Below are 17,751 nucleotides of genomic sequence, written 5' to 3'. Positions count from 1 at the left end.
CTCAAGTTCCTAAAAACACATGGCACTAGCAAAGTCTTTCACTGAAATTGAGCCTCACTGGTGTAAAGTTCAACCCGATCAAGATGACATAACACAGATTATTTGTTACAAAAAAACAAGCAAGCAGGTGATAAAAACTATTACATTACCTTCTTATTACATTTAATGTAATAAGAAGGTCATGGGTACTGTTCATCAGAACTGCGGTGTAATTAAGGATACAAAGGCAAACAAAACTCAAGACAGAATGCCACTTCTGCACGAAATGTGAGAGCAAACTAGCCAGAAACTTAGCTAGCAGTAGGGTTTAGTCACCACTTCAAAAGTGATTCCACAACTGGTAGTTAGCGATGAATCACACTCTGCAGTGCGCGTTCCACACTGAGCACAGGGAACCGAGACGTTCAGCGCAACTTACCGCCGCTGACTGGCTGCAGACTCCACCTTGTCTTGGTTCTTGTATACCCACCCAGCAGCAAAAATGGATGACGACAAACCATGCCTGCGGGCTACTTCAACTTCCTGAAACAAAATTTGAGTCCCCAAGGCTGCCACAGTCATCCCTTGCAGTGAGCATATTGCCGAAGCATTCAATGAAATTGTGAGGCTTGTGCAAGAGATTCCCTAATTTCTATTTACTATAGAAGCCATGCACTTTTTCGAATCTGCAGAAATAGCAAAGATCAATCCCGAAGCAAAAATAGGAGCACCACTATTGTGCTGTACTTTCCTCGGAGTCTAGAAGTGCTGGCTGTGTCCTTTGTTTTTGCACCCCAATTTTTTTTCTGCAATTCACTCCCCCCCCTGCAAGTATACGAGCATGCGCAGTGCTCTTCTCACTCTCAACAACTACTGGTGTCTGTTGATTAACTGATCCCCTTGACCCCCAGTTCTTATCCCGAGTCAATCAAAACAGGCGACATAGGACTGGCTGAGCTGCACTCACCTTGACTGCCTCACTGCCGCCAAAGTGCTTTGTCTGGTGTGCAAACACATCGATGCCGACATAGACGTCGCTCTTTCGGTTGCCAGCATGGCCCACAGACTTCCGCAACATGTCCTCGGTCCAGCCGTATCTGAGGGAGATGCCGTCGCAGAGGTCGAAGAAGCACGCATTCTTCTCATTGAGCTCGCTCTGCCAGTCCAGCCTGCCGTCCAGCAGCACACTGTCGTGCCAGATGACCAGTGAGCCGGGCACAGAGCGGTGAGTCTCCGTGGTTACGGCCCTGAGGAACTCCAAGAGGAAGGGGCCACAGGTATCGTCCTGGAAACAGGTGCCACGATGGAATTCATCTCAGTCTGCCTTGTGCTCATCAAGCGCATGACTGCTAAGCGGCCTTGGAACACTACTGTCCGCATTGCCACATTTGCCATTCAGGCGTTTGTTGTACTACGTGGCGAATGCAGCATTCGAATGACGTTTGTGCCGCTAGTAAACATAAAATACTACCAGATGGTGGCTCCATTATTTGAAACGCAAAGCACTATATATGCACCTCCTAATAGGACTGAAAGAGAACATGAATAAATGTTGCACGCAAACTAGCGGCCACTAATAAGGAGCAGAGCAGGCGCCTGCCATGGTGATGCAGGAATATGATCAACTGAACACGCTCACAGAATCCACAGATCAATATGAGACGAACACAACTGGCAGGGCCTCATTCCGCCCCACCTTCCAACCTGAACTGATTTCTTGGCACAACAGTGCAGTCATAACAAACAAGCCTAATCGCTGAAAGAAGGCCTTGTTGTCCCCCTCCTTACATGTCTATAGCACTTTTGTCTCGTCCTCACTCCTTTCTGGTGGTATGCATGGTTTGGCGCTATTTTTTCCTTTAATTCATGTCTAGCGATGCCATCCTTGTCAGAAGAAAGTTGCATCCTTTATGCAGATGCTGTCCATCGGTCTTTATGAGATTCCAGTGTTTTTGTTAGCCATACACATCCTCACACCTCAAGGGCTGCTCGACTTACACCACCGCAACTCCTACCTTCCGTGCTGCGGAACTGCAAGCATTGTTGGACGGCAGCTGAGCTCTATCTGCAGACCCTTTGTATAAGAAAGTTAATGCCTTTACCAATTCTCGAGGTGTTCTCCAACAAGTATGCAGTGCCATTCAAGTTGCATTAGTCCATCCACATTGCCAGCCACTCGTACACGGTGCCTAGATGCATCCGAACATTGCAGTTGATGTATACTACAGCTGATGTATTCAACCATACTGTGCACATGTTTCCCTGCACCAAACTGGCTAACACACTTTTCCCTAATTTGTTCATAATTTTCTAACTTCTTCCCTCCAAATATTGAAAACCCTCTCCCCTCTTCCTCCTGCGCTTAGTGGTTGTCGGGAATCGGGGTGACACGTCCCCCACTGCTGAAGGAGAACGCTTTCGTGTGCAGGTTCGAAGAAAAGAACAAACGAATCAAACAAAACAAAATGAAGCCGTGTTTATATTTTGAAGGAAAGGAGCCAATCAAAGAAGTGAAAACACCAAGGAAAACACACACTAGGCACGCGTAAAACACGACAGAAAAAAAGGAGAGAGTTCATCGAATACAAAGTGTCTCAGGTGGAGCGGGAATGCCTTGCAGGTAGCACAGAGGCGGGTTGTCTACTTTTGATGCGTCGCTGGCGGTGTGTCCAGGGAAGCAGTAGTAGAACATCAGGAGATGAGGAACGGAGATGCACACGGGAGACGCTGACGAACTCCTGTCAGCCGCCCCCAAGAACTGGGCAGCTGCAGCAGGAAATTCGTAGCCAGGCCCCGTAGACGGCGTCTCGATACACCGTAGGCCTATGCAGCCCATCCAAGGAAGCTGTGGCAGCAAAGTGCCGTTCTCAGTAGGCCTGCGTCGTTGATTCAAGGGAAGTCCACGGGAGCACAGACCCAAAGTCTGACGGCTGCCACCTCCACGCTCGAATGAGGCTCAATGGTCTTGCGTCGATGATTCAAGGGAAGTCACTGGCAGCTCGGACCCAGAGTCCGACAGCTGCCACTCCCACGCTTGAATGACCAGACTTGTGGTGCGGTGTCTTCCTTTACACCTCGGTTTGCTGGCAAGTAGCTCTACGCTCCTCGTACCTGCCTCGCGCACACCACTCGCACGTGCACATGCGCAAAGCGGGGCTGGCACGCACGGCGCTCGGCTGTCCGACGCCCCACTGCCGACACGCCGCAGTCCAAAAATCTCTCGACAGTGTGGTGTGCACATCACAGTGGTACACTATATAATTAGAGAAATATAAGATTTTTTCCTCAAAACTTCGGCTCCCTATCAACTCCAGAGGGAAAAGAAAGCCTGTAGCAGCAGCAGGTATGCTACGTGGGGTTTGGAGCAAAGCAGCAAGAGAAGCATTAACGCATCAAGCACAAGCTGATGACACAATATATGTTTAGTTGTCGATACAACAAGCACTGAAGTCTCACAGCACAGACTTAAATGCGGCAAATTAAATAAGGAGAGTTCATGCAGTGATGCAAAGTCGAAATGACTGAGCTATTGACAGTTCTGTGAGATATATCTAAAGTACTCAAATGACATCATCTCCAAGGCCAACTGCCAATGGCGGCTGAAACAGCATGTGGTAAGTTGCAGTACGCAGGGTTCAAAATCCCAAAGCCGCACTGAAATAATGAGAAATGCTGCAGAGGAGGGCTCGGATTACTTTGACCTGAGGTACATCAACCTCATACATCAATCAATGCTATGCATTTGAATCCTTAACCACCTCCTGTACTGTGACTAATGTATGCCAGGAAGTGAGACACAGTTACAAATGGCACTAACCATCCCACACTTGATGTTGATGAGCCATCCATCAAACTTGCATGAAGCAGCGATGTGGGCCAGCTGGGACGCAACTATGGACACAAGGTTGCCTTTTCTGATCTTGCTGAGAACCTTGGCGCCTGGACCTGGCTCCACGGTGAAGGCCCCTGAAAGGCCAGAACCAGTCACTTAAAGGAGGAGCCTACACCTTGAGAATGTCCATCAAATGTAACATTAGTTGTGCTTTCTAACTTGGACCTCCTTTGCTTCTCACTAATGCAGGCCCTACCTTCGTAAAACAAGAAATTCATTGCTTATGATCCATGGCGCGTATGGTATAGGTGGTGGTGAATCTGCAGAGAGCATCAATGCATGCCAGTAACCCCCAATTCAAGGTCCCTCAGAGAATTCCAGAGCTGTGACATTTGCCTTCGTAAGTGCCGCAGATATAAACGACACACAGCAAAGCAGCCTGGTGCAATGAAATAGCAAATAGCCCACCAAACAACGCACTTCTAATTTGTAACTCTTACTCACCGATGCCTGCATTTACACCACATTGAAAGTGGAAGAGGGACAAGAGCTTCGGCTAATGGCATCCACAGAGACTAGAGCACCTTGCATTACAGCTCCCCGAGCCAAAAAGCATTACATGACACTTCTTGGTCATCGACAAGGGAAGGCATTCAAACTATTTCTGCAGAACATTTCTGCACAACTCTGGCAGAGAACACATCAAACACACAGAGTCCTTGCGGTGGAACTCCAATCTCACAACACTGGTCTTAAGTGTTCCCTTTTTCTCTCTGCCGGCTCCATTTCTATTTCACATACCCCTGTGAAGACAGAATGGTCAAAGGCAAATGTGATATCTTTTACATGACCTGAAAAAAACTGATACAGCTCGATCTGTCTATGCACGCAAATACTGAGGCTCAAGATCATCATAGCTCAAGAAAAATGGCAAAATTCTCTAAACAAACAATGAGTCCAGGTAAACGAATCACAGGCACAAGTGAGGCGCATGCAAGAAGTGCGCACTCAAGCGACTGAAGGAGAGCAGCAAATGTGCATCTGATTTTGGGCCGCAAATACAATGTATTCCTGGGCACAGCTTAAAGAGAGAATGGACATTCAATTTTCAGTAGTACATCACAAGCATTTGATAATACTTCTCCGGCCACAAAACACAGGCCTATGCCATAGTTTAACCTTGCATGGTTGTTTTCGAACTGAGCGACAAGGAGGAAATGAACAGAGGTTTCTCAGAGTGCCGCCAATGTTGCCAAATGTTACACGTTCTGGTTTTTCTTTGGGCACAGTAAGGATATTTTGAACGTTAATGATCAGACAGGACCACAGTTCATAACCTAGCCCCACTGCAATTCTCCAACAGAAATTTAAAAAAAATTAGAGGGGACACTTCAGCTCCACCATAACAGTACGACACGACAGCATTAAAGGGACACTGAGGAGAAATTGAAGTTGGCTTGTATCGACAGAATACCAGCTCCTAATTACAAAAATGCCACTCATACTGAGAACAAAGCTCTTGTAACGTAGAAAAGAGCAAGAACCAAAATACAGGTATCGCCGCCACAGGCCAAACTCGCAAGTACAAGCGTGATGACGTCATAGGACAAAGCAGTGTTGCTAGAACCAATGGTTCTAGCAACTCTAGGACCCGAGAAGCCACAAATCCCTGAGGCGCAGCCAATGCTTGCGCAAATGTCCTTGACGTCGCCAGATGGCGCCACGTGCCAGGCAGCTACGCGCGCTCCTGAAGCATCGGGACCAATCAGCGCCTGTTTTCCGGCGGTAGGCAGGCTCCCGGTATTCCGCTAGCAGTAACAAGGTACACGGTATGCTAAAGGTGTCTATTTGTGAGAACTTCGTTGACGACTTCGAGAACGAGATCCATCGTAACGCTGGCAAAACGCCAGTGCAAACGTAATCGAAGCGACTGTAGCGACGGCCGCAGTAGCCGATAGATGCCTTCCAACGTGCGGCCGGCGGTAGCTTTCTTTTCGGCTGCTGCTAGGCCGCACTGCTGGCCGCCAGAAATCACGGAGTCTGCGTTACGTCATGTTTCACGTCACTTAGTCGTGTGTCGTCATAGGAGAATCCCAAGTTTGAATCAGAGCGGCGGGAAAAACTTTTTCAACTTCGAGTCCAAATTTCTTAGAAATAAATGCATCTTTCGCTGCCGGCCAAGTGGCAACAAAGCCATGACATGCCAAACTATCGGATCTTACTATAACAAAAATATTAATGGTGCTCTCCTCAGTGTCCCTTTAATGGGTTAATGCCCATATATGAAGAACTGGTAATTCCTGCCTTGATATTTAATCTCTGGGAGTCCTCATTCCACTCCAGGCACAGCGGCCAAGCAATGCGCCGCTGCCTAAGTGCTGCCACTGGTCCTGCTTGAGAGAACCAGGTCTCTCTTCCCGAGCAATCTCACGTGACCGGCCATTAATGTAAATGCCACCTGACAGGGTCCACAGTTTGCTCACAATCCGGTGGGCAACTTGTGACGACGCCAGAAGGTCACGTGACCTTGGTGGCCCACCTGCCTCCTAGGTTGCTCCTCTGGGGACTTTTAGTGGATTTTTCGGTCACGGTCAACTACGCCAACGCCAACAACAATGCCCAATTTTCTGCCAGATGAGCTTTTTAATACTGTCCCATTAAACAACAGAGTACCAATATAATTGAACAACCAGAACTGGGATGCAGTCTGATTCAGGCGACCACAAATGACAACCCTCTCACACGAACAGCATTTGGCCACCCTGGTGTAGTGCTCGACCACAACCTCCTATATGGACACGTCAACTAACCCTGGCAGTCCCCAGTGGCTCGTTCAGACTTGTGATGCAGACCTGTGAACAAGGCAGCGTTGAGACCTGTGATACAGCAGAGAGTGCTAAGAATCTCTGTCTCCAGACAGGCCACCATTTAGGCCGGACCTGGCAATGTGTAAACACTAGAATTTTATCCGGTAAGGCTATCGATACTATCGATAGTTGAGTCAGTATCGAAGTATCAATGGTAAAAAAAAAATCCATAGTAATATCGATAGCGCGCTATCGATAGTACTACCGACAGTACTATCAATGGACGTATCGATAGTAGTATCGATACTACCTGGTATATATAGCTCTGTCCATTCTATTAAATCAACCGCGCGCATCAACTGCGTCCTAAAGTTGGTTTCCTGAGTGTATCGTATCAAGGTAATGGTATGAGTAACTGACAGGACTCGCCTGTTTTTGCAGCCTGCGCGTCACCGAGCTGTGCAGACATTCCCTATGTAAAGTTACTGGGTAAAGTGTTACTGTCGCGATTGTCCTAGTTGCAAAGCATGTGTGCGAAAAGCATTTCTGCAGCGGGTACATCAGCAAGACGATGTCTGCAGTATGCGATGGTGTCATGTTAGCCAGCACAAGTTGTTATGCTGTTCGTTCTTTCATCAAATGCAGTTCCACACATTTTTCCAAACTGTCCCAGCTACCTTTTAAACTGAACTGTCCCGCTTTTTCGTCTCAGTTTAAATTGGTAGTAATTTTATTTTAACTCTAGCACGCTCTCACAACCCCGCCAGTTATCTTTAAAATTGGTTAACTTGTATACACGTCAGCATATAGAAGAAAAAGGCACCTGATGTGCGCAGTACATATGCCATGCTATCACGAGACTACAAATAATGCGATGCACAGCAATTAACGTTCGTTCTTCTTGTTCCAGCCATGATGTTGTCGAATGCCTTTGTTCACGATGTGATACATGAGCCACTTCCTGTAATCTGTAACTTCGTGCTTATATTTATCTTTTATCTAGCTCGAGCATCAAGATGTCCTTCTCATCTAGTATTCTATGGGAAACACTTCCATAGTTTTTTAAGCGATAAACCACTGCCACACTTGCAACCTCACCATCGACGAAATGTTTGATAAGCATTGCATAACATTTACATGCACTGAACACAAGGCAGATATGACCGCGCACGTCCTAGACTACCCTGTTGCAATGAGGATGCGACATTTTGGTAAACAACGATCGGACAGCTCAAAGTCGCGCAGCTTGAGAAAAGCTTTACTTTTGAGCATGAATGTATCGATGGACATACTCCGGGTCCTTTACTACGGAATTAAATAATTCTTTCGCCCACAAGATATTTCATAAATGCATGAATTGAGTATTGCTGGTAGCCTGTTACCGCAAATGCCACCGTGGTGGCACGGGGGTAATGGTACTCGCCCGCTAACTAGAAAGATGCGGGTTGGGTCCCGGGCCATGGCAGTTCCACTTTGACGGAGGCGAAAGGCAAAAGGCCCGTGTACTGTGCTATGCCAGTGCACGTTAAAGAACCACAGCTGGGCGAAATTTATCCAGACTTGCAGTACGCCATCCCTCACAGCTTGAGTTTCTTTGGGACATTACGCCTCATAAGACCGTGAAACCAATCAGGTGCCGCAAATGTTTTGGCTATATCGCTGGTCAATAAATGCAAATATCAACAGTATTACTATCAATAGTGTTACTATCGATAGTCTTACTATCGATAATCTTGCTATCGAGAGCGGTACTATCAGTAGCAATACTATCGACAGTAATACTATACTATCGATAGTGGTATCGATATTGCTAGCAATGAAACTATCGATATTCTATCGATAGTAGTACTATCAATAGTCAATTTCCCGATAGTTTTGCATCACTAAAAGCAAGCCTAACAGTGGTGTTTCAGATGCTAGCAGATATGAAATGGAAAGTCACAGGACTTAGGTTAGGAGGCCAGGAGAAGCTTATACAGTGGTAAAGGACGAGCATATACCATGCTGTCGCAGTTTAGCGGACAGACGAGGGCTAGATGTAGATTACTAATCAATAAGGACATAGCTAGTAGCATAAAGGAATTCTACAGCATTAACATAAAGGTGGCAATTACCGTAATTAAGCTTAACAAGACGTGCAAATTGTTGAAGGAGGTACAGGTCTACATGACCTTATCTAGCCATGATGACCAGATAGTCTAAAGCTTAAATCCAAACGTAGAATCGGTAATGATTAAAGTAAGAGCAAAGTACACTGTACCGATCAGTGATGTCAATGACAAGGTAGTCAAAACGCAGGCAGTACACCAGGCAGTGGGTGAATATGGCATAGGTACTAGGAATACCAATGTGGATTTATTAGCAGATTTCGCAGAATACAATAATATTTCGATCATGCATACCTCCTTGCATAAACGAGCAACCGGAAGTGGACATGAAAGAGAATGAATGACGAGACAAAAATGAAGCAGACTTCATATTGTGCGAACACTTCGCATCATGCAGGATGCGAGGTGCTCACCAGAGTGAGATGCAGTGACCAGAGGATGGTAAGATCGTGACCCAGCATAGACATGTGGGGGGAATGGAAGAAACCAGTGAGGCAGGAGCCCATCAACGAGTTAGCAGTAAGAGGGAAAGTAGGGAAATTCGGGATACCGCTGCAGAACAGATATTCAGCTCAAACTGAAGATGACAGCTGTGATGTTCAAGCAGTAAACGATAACCTGACAGCTGTTGCTAGAGAGTGCACAATAGAAGTAGATGGTAGAATGCTTTGAAAGGATACTCTCGGGAGGAGACGAAAGATCTGATTAATGAATGCCAAAGCATAAAAGGTATTCTTTCCATCCCACAGACAGCTGTCGTTATGGATGTGTGATTGAAGTAGGCAGCAGAATGGTTAGACAGGATACTAGCCATCTCTCTCAAGAGACAAAAGATCGTCACCAAAGCATTAAAGCTATCCTGTAGGAAGAGAAAACTTTGCTGCTCAACTTCAGAGCCTTCTGCAGGACTTATGGCACGCTGCGTCATCTGGTTTGTAGTTTGACAACTAAAGTTTTGTTTTTGATGGAGTTTATTTTTAACGTGACAGTGCTAATACAACCATGTGGAGAAAAACTGTCCGGAATCGACAACTGCTTGAAGCCTGGCAGCCCGACTGACCGTAGGAACCGAGCTCACCAGCAACCTAGGAGGGCCACCTCGGTCACATGACCAAGTGGCATCAATACAACACGCCCACTGGATTGTCAGCAAGCTGCCCGCCATGGCAGGAGGCAATTAAATTAATGACTGGTCGCGAGAGGCTGTTCGGGAAGAGCAACATGGGCCTCACGAGCCCCACCGGTGGCAGCACCTGCCACCAGAGGGCAGTGGCGCACATGGCTTACACGATGCACTTTGCCAGGAGTGGTATAAGGACTCCCAGCGATATGTGAATGTGAACTCAACCATTGCCAATTCCGCATATATGGGCATTAACCCATTAATGCTGCCGCGCCACGCCCTTAATGCAGAACTTAAGCAACCCCTCAAGTTTTCTTTTTGAACAAGCTCCGAAAACGTAGTGGAGAACAGGTGGCTGCACTCTGGTGCCAAACAATAGGGTTACTATTCATTGTTTTGCAGCAAGAACATTGTTCCAGATAGAAATCTGATTTTTTTTCAAAGTTCATGATCAATAGAATACCAAACACTTCGCATGCTTCAAAAAATTCGTACCGTTTTCTTTTTGTTAGATAAAAGCATGTCTTTAAAGTTTTGTTGAATTCTTCCCTAAAACCTTGTTTTTGGCAGATAAACATTCTGTTGTAACAGGCAATTCGTTATTCAAATATAAATGCCTAAAAAGCACAATTACTTAGCTTCGCTTTCGTGTACTGCATAAAATTTAAGTGCAACTGTTTTTATAGAAACAAAAAAAACAACTGAAACCTGCTAAAAACGATCATTTTCCTCAGGTAGGGAAAGAGAGTCAAGTGACATGAGGCGAGCAGAGTGGGTCAGGGAACCAACACAAGTTAACCATATTCTAGTTAAGATCAAGAACAAATGGGCATGTAATGCAAAGGAAAGGTGACTGTGTTTGTTAAGGGCAACAGACTAGATTCCAAGAGAAGGCAGAGGGTGGCAGAAAGTTAATTGTCTGGACGAGGTAAAGAAATATGCGGGGTTAAGGTGGTCGCAGATGGCAAAGGACAGGGTTAATTTGAGAGATACGAGGGATACCTTTGTCCTGCAGTAGGCGTCGTTAGGCTGACGATGATGAAAGATACTTTAAAGCACGGGAACTGATGGGCGAGTTGGTTATGCATGGTATGACTGAAACAATCCAATGCCGAAGACCAAAGAAGAGAGCAGAGGAAAGGAGGAAATGGACAACACAACACTGAACTAACAACTGACATTTATTTGGCACGCTGTGCGTGTAAATACGTTTAGGCACCAAAATAGAAAACAACGCAAAGAGCTCATTCATGCAAGCGGATCCCTGCAAGCCAATACAAGCTAAGATGTGCAATTCAGGAAGTGAAGTTCTTTTTGTGATAAAAGTACTTACAGAGCACTTACACATGTATCGCCATACTTTATATTCAAAGCCTCGATTATTCGAAACCTCAAAGCTGGTCTTTGTTCCTAGCAAGAACTCAGCAAAAATTAAACTGTGAGGAGCAATCACACTCAAAGCAATGCATGCTGAGGTTATGAGACTCTTTGTTATCAATATTGTTGCGGTCTCATAACCTCAGCATGCACTGCCGTGAGTGCGATTGCTCCCCACAGTTTAATTTTTGCGGAGTTGTTGCAAGGAGCAAAGACCAGCTGTGTGGTGAAATAATCGAGGCTTCAAATATCAAGAAGTATGGCGATACATGTGTAAGTGCTCCATCAGCATCTTTATCACAAAAAGAACTTCACTTCCTGAATTGCACATCTTAGCTTGTGTTGGCTTGCAGGGATCCGGGTGCGTGAATGAGCTCTTTGCGTTGTTTTCTATTTTGGTGCCTAAATGTATTTATACTCACAGCGTGCCAAATAAATGTCAGTTGTTAGTTCAGCACTGTGTTGTCCGTTTCCTCCTTTCCTCTGCTCTCTTCTTTGGCCTTCGGCCTTGCGCTGTTTTAATCATACAAAGATGCTCTGTTAGGAGCTGCAGCCAGAGACACTAGGCGAGCTGCAGCAGAGCACCAAGAGGGAAAACTCAGTTTCAAACGTTCAGACTGGTGCCCAAGGAAAGCCTCTGTTGCTCCTACGGGCACGCTCGATTGGGAGAGGCAGTAAGAGGTGCTGAAGCTGCTGTGTTATAGGGCAGGCTAGTTCAACCAGAGAGTAGTGTGAACGTTGTACAGTGTTTTACATTAGCCGTCTTGTGCGCAGATACCCTTAAATGCTGTGCACATTGAACAGGCAGCCCCTGTAATGAAGGCATGAATGCGGCATCCTGCACTTAACACATCAGATAACATTTCCAGCACTACCTCTTTTATGCACTGTTCGGTAAGTAACAAATGTTTTCTTCAGAGCATGTACACCAAATCCTGACTGCCGTTCCAAGCAGTCAGGATGGTACATGCTCCCATGATCAAGGATGTCGCTGCCTGCATTATGAAGGCAAGCCGAGTGTGACGCATGCCGGAGTTCTATGTAAACCAAGCGGGACGCGTGCCAGTGTTCTAGGTAAGCCAAGTGAGACGCGTGCTCACGTTCTCTGTCTGCGGAGCACATGCTTGGAAGTAGTATGCCCTTTCCATTTTAATGTATAAAACGAGCGTGAACAAAGGCCACGTTGACGTTCCTGTGCAGAACTGGTCCCGAGTGTTAATCTACCGGCACAACCAATGATACACTGCCCAGTTCCCTACACTGCTAGTTCTGACACAACACCCCCCTGTACTTTGATGAGTGCTCTTCCTAGGGGTTAAATCTCGTGGGGTTCAACGCACTTGGTATGGTCTCTCCCTGGTTAACAGCTTTGATTGTCTCGGTGAAGTTGCTGTTGCAGGTTCCAGTTACCATCCTGGCAACAGGCACCGGTATGGGTCCAACTACAATCCTCGTAGCCAGGTTTTTAACGTTTGGAATATTATCTTCCTAGCAAACAGTATCTTGAATAGATTGTAATGAACCATAGGTGGCCATGATCATACCATGAGGAAAACATTGACGATGGGGACTACCAATATTCCGTGCTTTGTTCAGAAAAAAGAAAGTACCCAAGCTGCAGCAACTGTATGCAAACATCCTGTTGAACCGTGGTATGAATTGAGCGACCCACCTAAAACCTTGACGCCATGCTTATGGCCAGCAGAAATCCACCCGGGAGGTGGGACTGTGACCAGGTGGTGAGATGAGTAGACGAAGCTGTTGATCAAGTGCCAGTGGTGGAACCGGTAGCTGTCAGAGTTCTCACAGCCGTGGAACAACCTAGTAGGAAGCAAGTGGTAGCCTTCAACATCTGCTACCATGAAAGAACAACAAACACAAGGCTGCTAGCTGAAGGGTGTTCACCCACTTGCGTCGGAATTAAGTTACAATGACAAAGTACGAGAAAATTCGGCTAACACTGACTGCCAAGCATGCAGTCGCAAGAAATACAAAATAGCATGTGCTAACTAGTTTCTTTCACAGTAAGCGCCACTAACAGACCCCAGTTTCTCTTCGAGGTCCCGTCTCTGCAAAATTTAACTTGTTCTCGCTCCAGAAAAATGCTCCAAGTCCATGTCCGAACAAAGTGCAGCTGGTCAACTTTACTTCGGATATTTATACAGACATGCAATCGCCGAACGAGCGTGCGACGCGTGTTTATGGATGGACACAGACCATTAACAACCGAAATATTTTTATTCTTACACAACCGTTTCGCTGCCCTGCTCGTGTTCAACTTGCACGCGATAGTACGTAATACTTTCCGGCATCGAACAGTGCCACTCTTTTTTTTTTTCTTCAACAGTTGTCAGGTTTTACCGGCTTAGATTGCGTGTGTAGTGCTGTACCTGTCCTGCAGAGAGCCTCCCATCATGTCGAGGCAGAAAAGAATCTTCGGGTCATCCGGTTTGCCCCGCTTCACGTCTCTGAGCAGTTCGACGGCACACGGCTGCGGTTTCTTGAAGCCCAGAAATTCCTCCAATGTCTTCAGCGCGCCGTCCTCCGGATTAGACATCGCGTCGATGGACGTCCGTGACAAACTTGCAAGGACTAAACTGACACAGGCAGCAAGACCCAGCACGTTCTGGACCAGCAAAAATATGCCGTTTCTGTGCCCTGCACCACTTGGAACACATTTGTTTAAAAAAAATAAAGCCACGAAACACCAGCTCAAAGCCGAGCGAAACTATCGGGCACGAGCTACACCAGCGTTTGTTCCAAGCGTTCAGAACTTGTCAACACTCGAATCTTTCGAACCGCCAGTCCCTTTCTTGTCACAATTCACACATGGAGACGAAAGAATCTCGATGTCTTCATCCCGGCAGCAGCATCACCAACACTTTGAAAATCGCCTCGCCGTAATCTTAATTGTTACTCTTTCAAAGTTTTTCCCGGCACATTGTCATTGACCAAGCGATCTGAGAGACAAGTGTTTCTACCTCGCCTACCGCAAAGAACATGTTTAATTATGACCGCAAGAGATCAGGACTGGTTAGTATTTATTAGTTCTTGGCAAATAAAAACCAACTGCAATTAAGTTATTTTGTTTCGAGCTCTAACGTGTCTTTTTGAACAGAATAAAAAAAATGTTACTTGCGCCAAGTACTAAAAATTACTTCCTCAATGAACTAAAAATTATTGACCAGTCAGTTCTGCTCTCTTGCGGTCATATTTCAAAACGTTCTCTGCGGTAGGCACGGTAGGAACACTTGTCTTCAGATCACTTGCGTAATGACAAGAAGCCGGGAAAACTTTGAAAGAGAAACAATGTGCTTACGGCGTGGCGACTTTCAAAGTGTTGGCGGGGCTGCAGCCGTGATGAAGACATCTAGATTCCTTCGTCTCCATGTGTGAATTGTGACAAGAAAGGGACTGGCAGTTCGAAAGGTTCGAGTGTTGACAAGATCTGAACGCTGGGAACAAACGCTGGTTTTGAGCTGCTGTTTCGTGGGGTTTTATTTTTTAAAACAAAAGTGTTCCAAGTGATACAGGGCACAGAAGCGGCCTATTTGTGCTGGTCCTGAACGTGCTCCGTCTTGGTGCCTGTGGATCATTCTAGTCCATTCAAGTTGGTCTCGGACGTCCATCGACGCGATGACTGATCCGGAGGTCGCCGCGCTGAAGACGCTGGAGGAATTTCTGGGCTTCAAGAAACCGCAGCCGTGTGCCGTCGAGCTGCTCAGAAACGTGAAGCGGGGCGAACCGGATGACCCGAAGATTCTTTTCTGCCTCGACATGATGGGAGGCTCTCTGGAGGACTAGGTCAGCAGAACAGCACTACACACGCGATCTAAACCCGTCAAAACTGACAACTCTTGAAGGAAAAAAAAAATGGCAGTGGCTTAGCTCTGGTTAAGCCTGGATATACAAGCGAAAAGCTGCAGTTATGCTTTGTTTGACGTCATGGCTGTCGCAGTTCGCGCACCATGCACTGGGAGCACCACGATAACGGTGTAGGGAAGCGCGTTATATAGCCCTCCTTCCGCATGCGTAGTAACTGTGGTAAAGACGCGGCAGTAAGTAGCGTCATACGAGGAAGCCGAGCGCGCGCCTATGCACACTCGGTAAATCGGTAAACGCGCAGAGCGCGCGAACGACCGCGAAGGTCGACCGGCGGAGCCGCGCTCGGCGGCGGCTCTGCCGACCACCTGCGCCTCTCCAGTGACGTCACGCGGCGAACTGGCGCATGCGCCGCTGTGGCTAAAATTGATCACGGCGCACGCCAGACCCGGTGTTGACTAGCCTAGTGAAGCTTTTCACTTCAAAAAAGAGTGGCTCTGTTCGATGCCGAAAAGTAGTACGTACTATCGCATGAAAGCTGAACACGAGGAGGGCAGCGAAACAGTTGCGTAAGAATAAAAATATTTGGCTTGTTAATGGCGGTATCCATCCATAAGCACGCGTAGCACTCGCTCGTTCAGCGATTCTGTGTTTCTATAAGTATCCGAAGTGAAGTTGATCAGCTGCACTTTGTTCGGATATGGACTTGGTTCATTTTTCTAGAGTGAGAACAATAAGTTAAATTTCGCAGGGACGGGACCCCGAAGAGAAACTGGGGCTGTTAGTCGCGCTAATTATGAAAGAAGCCAGTTAGCACATGCTATTTTGTGCTTCCTGCGACTGTATACTACATCACTGTCAGTGTTAGCAAGAATTTTGTCGTATTTTGTCATTATAGCTTAATTCCGGCGAATGTGCGTGAACACGCTTCAGCTGGAAGCCTAGTGTTTTTTGTTCTTTCACGGTAGCAGATGTTGAAGGCTACCACTTGTTTCTTACTAGGTTCATTCATGGCTGTGAGAACTCTGACAGCTACCGGTTCCATCACTGGTACTTGATAAACACCTTCGTCTACTCTTCACACCACCTAGTCACGATCCCACCTTCCGGGTGGATTTCTGCTGGTCACAAGCATGGCGTCAAGGTCTTAGGTGGGTAGCTCAGTTCATACCACGGTTCGACAAGATGTTTGCATGCAGTTGCTGCAGTTTGGGTGCATTCTTTCTTCTGAGCAAAACACTGAATATTGGTAGCATCGTAAGCGTTTTCCTCATGTTATAATCATGGCCTCTTATGGCTTATTACAAACTATTCAAGATTACTGAACTGTTTGCCAGGAATAAAATGTTCCAAACGTTAAAAACCTGGCGACAAGGATTGGTGTTAAACCCATACCGGTGCCTGTTGCCAGGATGGTAACTGGAACCTGCAACAGCAACTTCAACGAGACAATCAAAGCTGTTAACCAGGGAGAGACCATATCAAGTGCGTTCAACCCCACGAGATTAAACTCCTAGTAAGAGCACTTATCAAAGTACAGGGGGATGTTGTGTCGGAACTAGCAGTGTGGTGAACTGGGCAGTGTGTCGTTTGGTTGTGCCGGCAGATTAACACACGGGACTAGTTCCGCACAAGAACGTCAGTGTGGCCTTTATTCCTGCTCGTTTTATACCCGCAAGAGGATAAGGCACACAATTTCCGAGCATGCACGCCGCAGACTGAGAATGCAAGCACATGTCTCACTGGGCTTACCTAGAACACAGGTATATGTCCCACTTGGTTTACATTGAACGCCGGCATGCGTCACACACAACTTATCTACATGATACAGGCAGTGACATCCTTGATCGTGGGAGCATGTACCATCCTGATTTCTTGGAACAGCAGTCATGATTTTGTGTGCATGCTCATAATAAAGCACTTGTTACTAACATTAACACTGCATAAAAGAGGCAGTGCTGGAAATGTTCTTACCTCGTGTGTTAAATGCAGTATGCCGCATTCCTGCCTCCATTACAGGGGCTACCTGTTCATCACGCATGGCATGTAAGTGTATCTGCGCACAAGGCGGCTGATGTACGATGCCCTAAAGTGTTCATGTTGCTCTTTGGTTGAACAAGCCTGCCCTATAACACAGCAGCTTCAGCACCTCTTACTGCCTCTCCCAATCAAGCATGCCCATGAAGAGCAACAGAGGCTTTCCTTGGGCACCAGTCCGAATGTTTGAAACGGAGTTTTCTCTCTCGGTGTCACTGGCTGCAGTTCCCAACAAAGTACCGTAAAAACCCGCATATAATATGACTTGTTTGTTTGTTTTTTTTTTTCTCCAAATTTTGGGATGTCCAATTTCTACCTCGTGTTGTATGTGGATCCTAACAATTTTCGGTCAAAATCCGCACGAGACCAGCAGGTTTTGCCAGGCCCGCTCGTCACGCTGCTCCGTGCTTCGCTTGGCTCACCCTGGGAGCGGCACAGAGGGGCCGTTCCACTCCTGGGCTCCCGTCTGTTCATTTCTGGCATGCGCAGAAGCGCTTCTGCTTGCTTGCGGAGTGGAGCGGATGCACAAACTCGCTGTGCGAGCACCATCATCGTCACGCTTTCAGCGAGAGGAGGCGTTATCAACCGGTGGCGTATATCGGTAGTTTCGATTTCGACGTTACTTCGTTACGCTGACCTGACATCACAGCGGCAAGGACGACTGCA

General features: G+C 46.8%; 2 protein-coding genes across 6 annotated transcripts in view; one reads left to right on the top strand and one right to left on the bottom strand.

Annotated features, from left to right (window-relative positions):
• The window catches only part of LOC149347008 (uncharacterized), a 318,847-nt gene that overhangs the window by 115,976 nt on the left and 185,120 nt on the right, over positions 1 to 17,751 (bottom strand). Inside the window, exons 1-3 of one of the 5 annotated variants that reach the window (XM_089586807.1) lie at positions 13,617 to 14,214; positions 12,899 to 13,047; positions 3,797 to 3,945 (exon numbers count right to left, since the gene is read on the bottom strand). The exons of the other annotated variants lie outside the window; for them this stretch is intronic. Coding sequence (XP_089442933.1) covers positions 3,797 to 3,945; positions 12,899 to 13,047; positions 13,617 to 13,783 — 465 coding nt within the window. The 5' untranslated portion in view covers positions 13,784 to 14,214. Of the gene's footprint in view, positions 1 to 3,796; positions 3,946 to 12,898; positions 13,048 to 13,616; positions 14,215 to 17,751 lie in introns of those variants that run through there. 5 annotated transcript variants of the gene reach the window in all.
• LOC149347012 (cytosolic endo-beta-N-acetylglucosaminidase-like) overlaps positions 1 to 17,751 on the top strand; it is a 218,180-nt gene that overhangs the window by 90,401 nt on the left and 110,028 nt on the right. The gene's annotated exons all lie outside the window — the stretch shown is intronic.

Source organism: Amblyomma mixtum, chromosome 4, assembly GCF_055824585.1.
Source record: "Amblyomma mixtum isolate Tamu chromosome 4, ASM5582458v1, whole genome shotgun sequence".
Lineage (NCBI taxonomy): Eukaryota > Metazoa > Arthropoda > Arachnida > Ixodida > Ixodidae > Amblyomma > Amblyomma mixtum.
The sequence above is the reverse complement of the archived record's forward strand: the minus strand, read 5'-3'. Positions and strand labels throughout refer to the sequence as shown.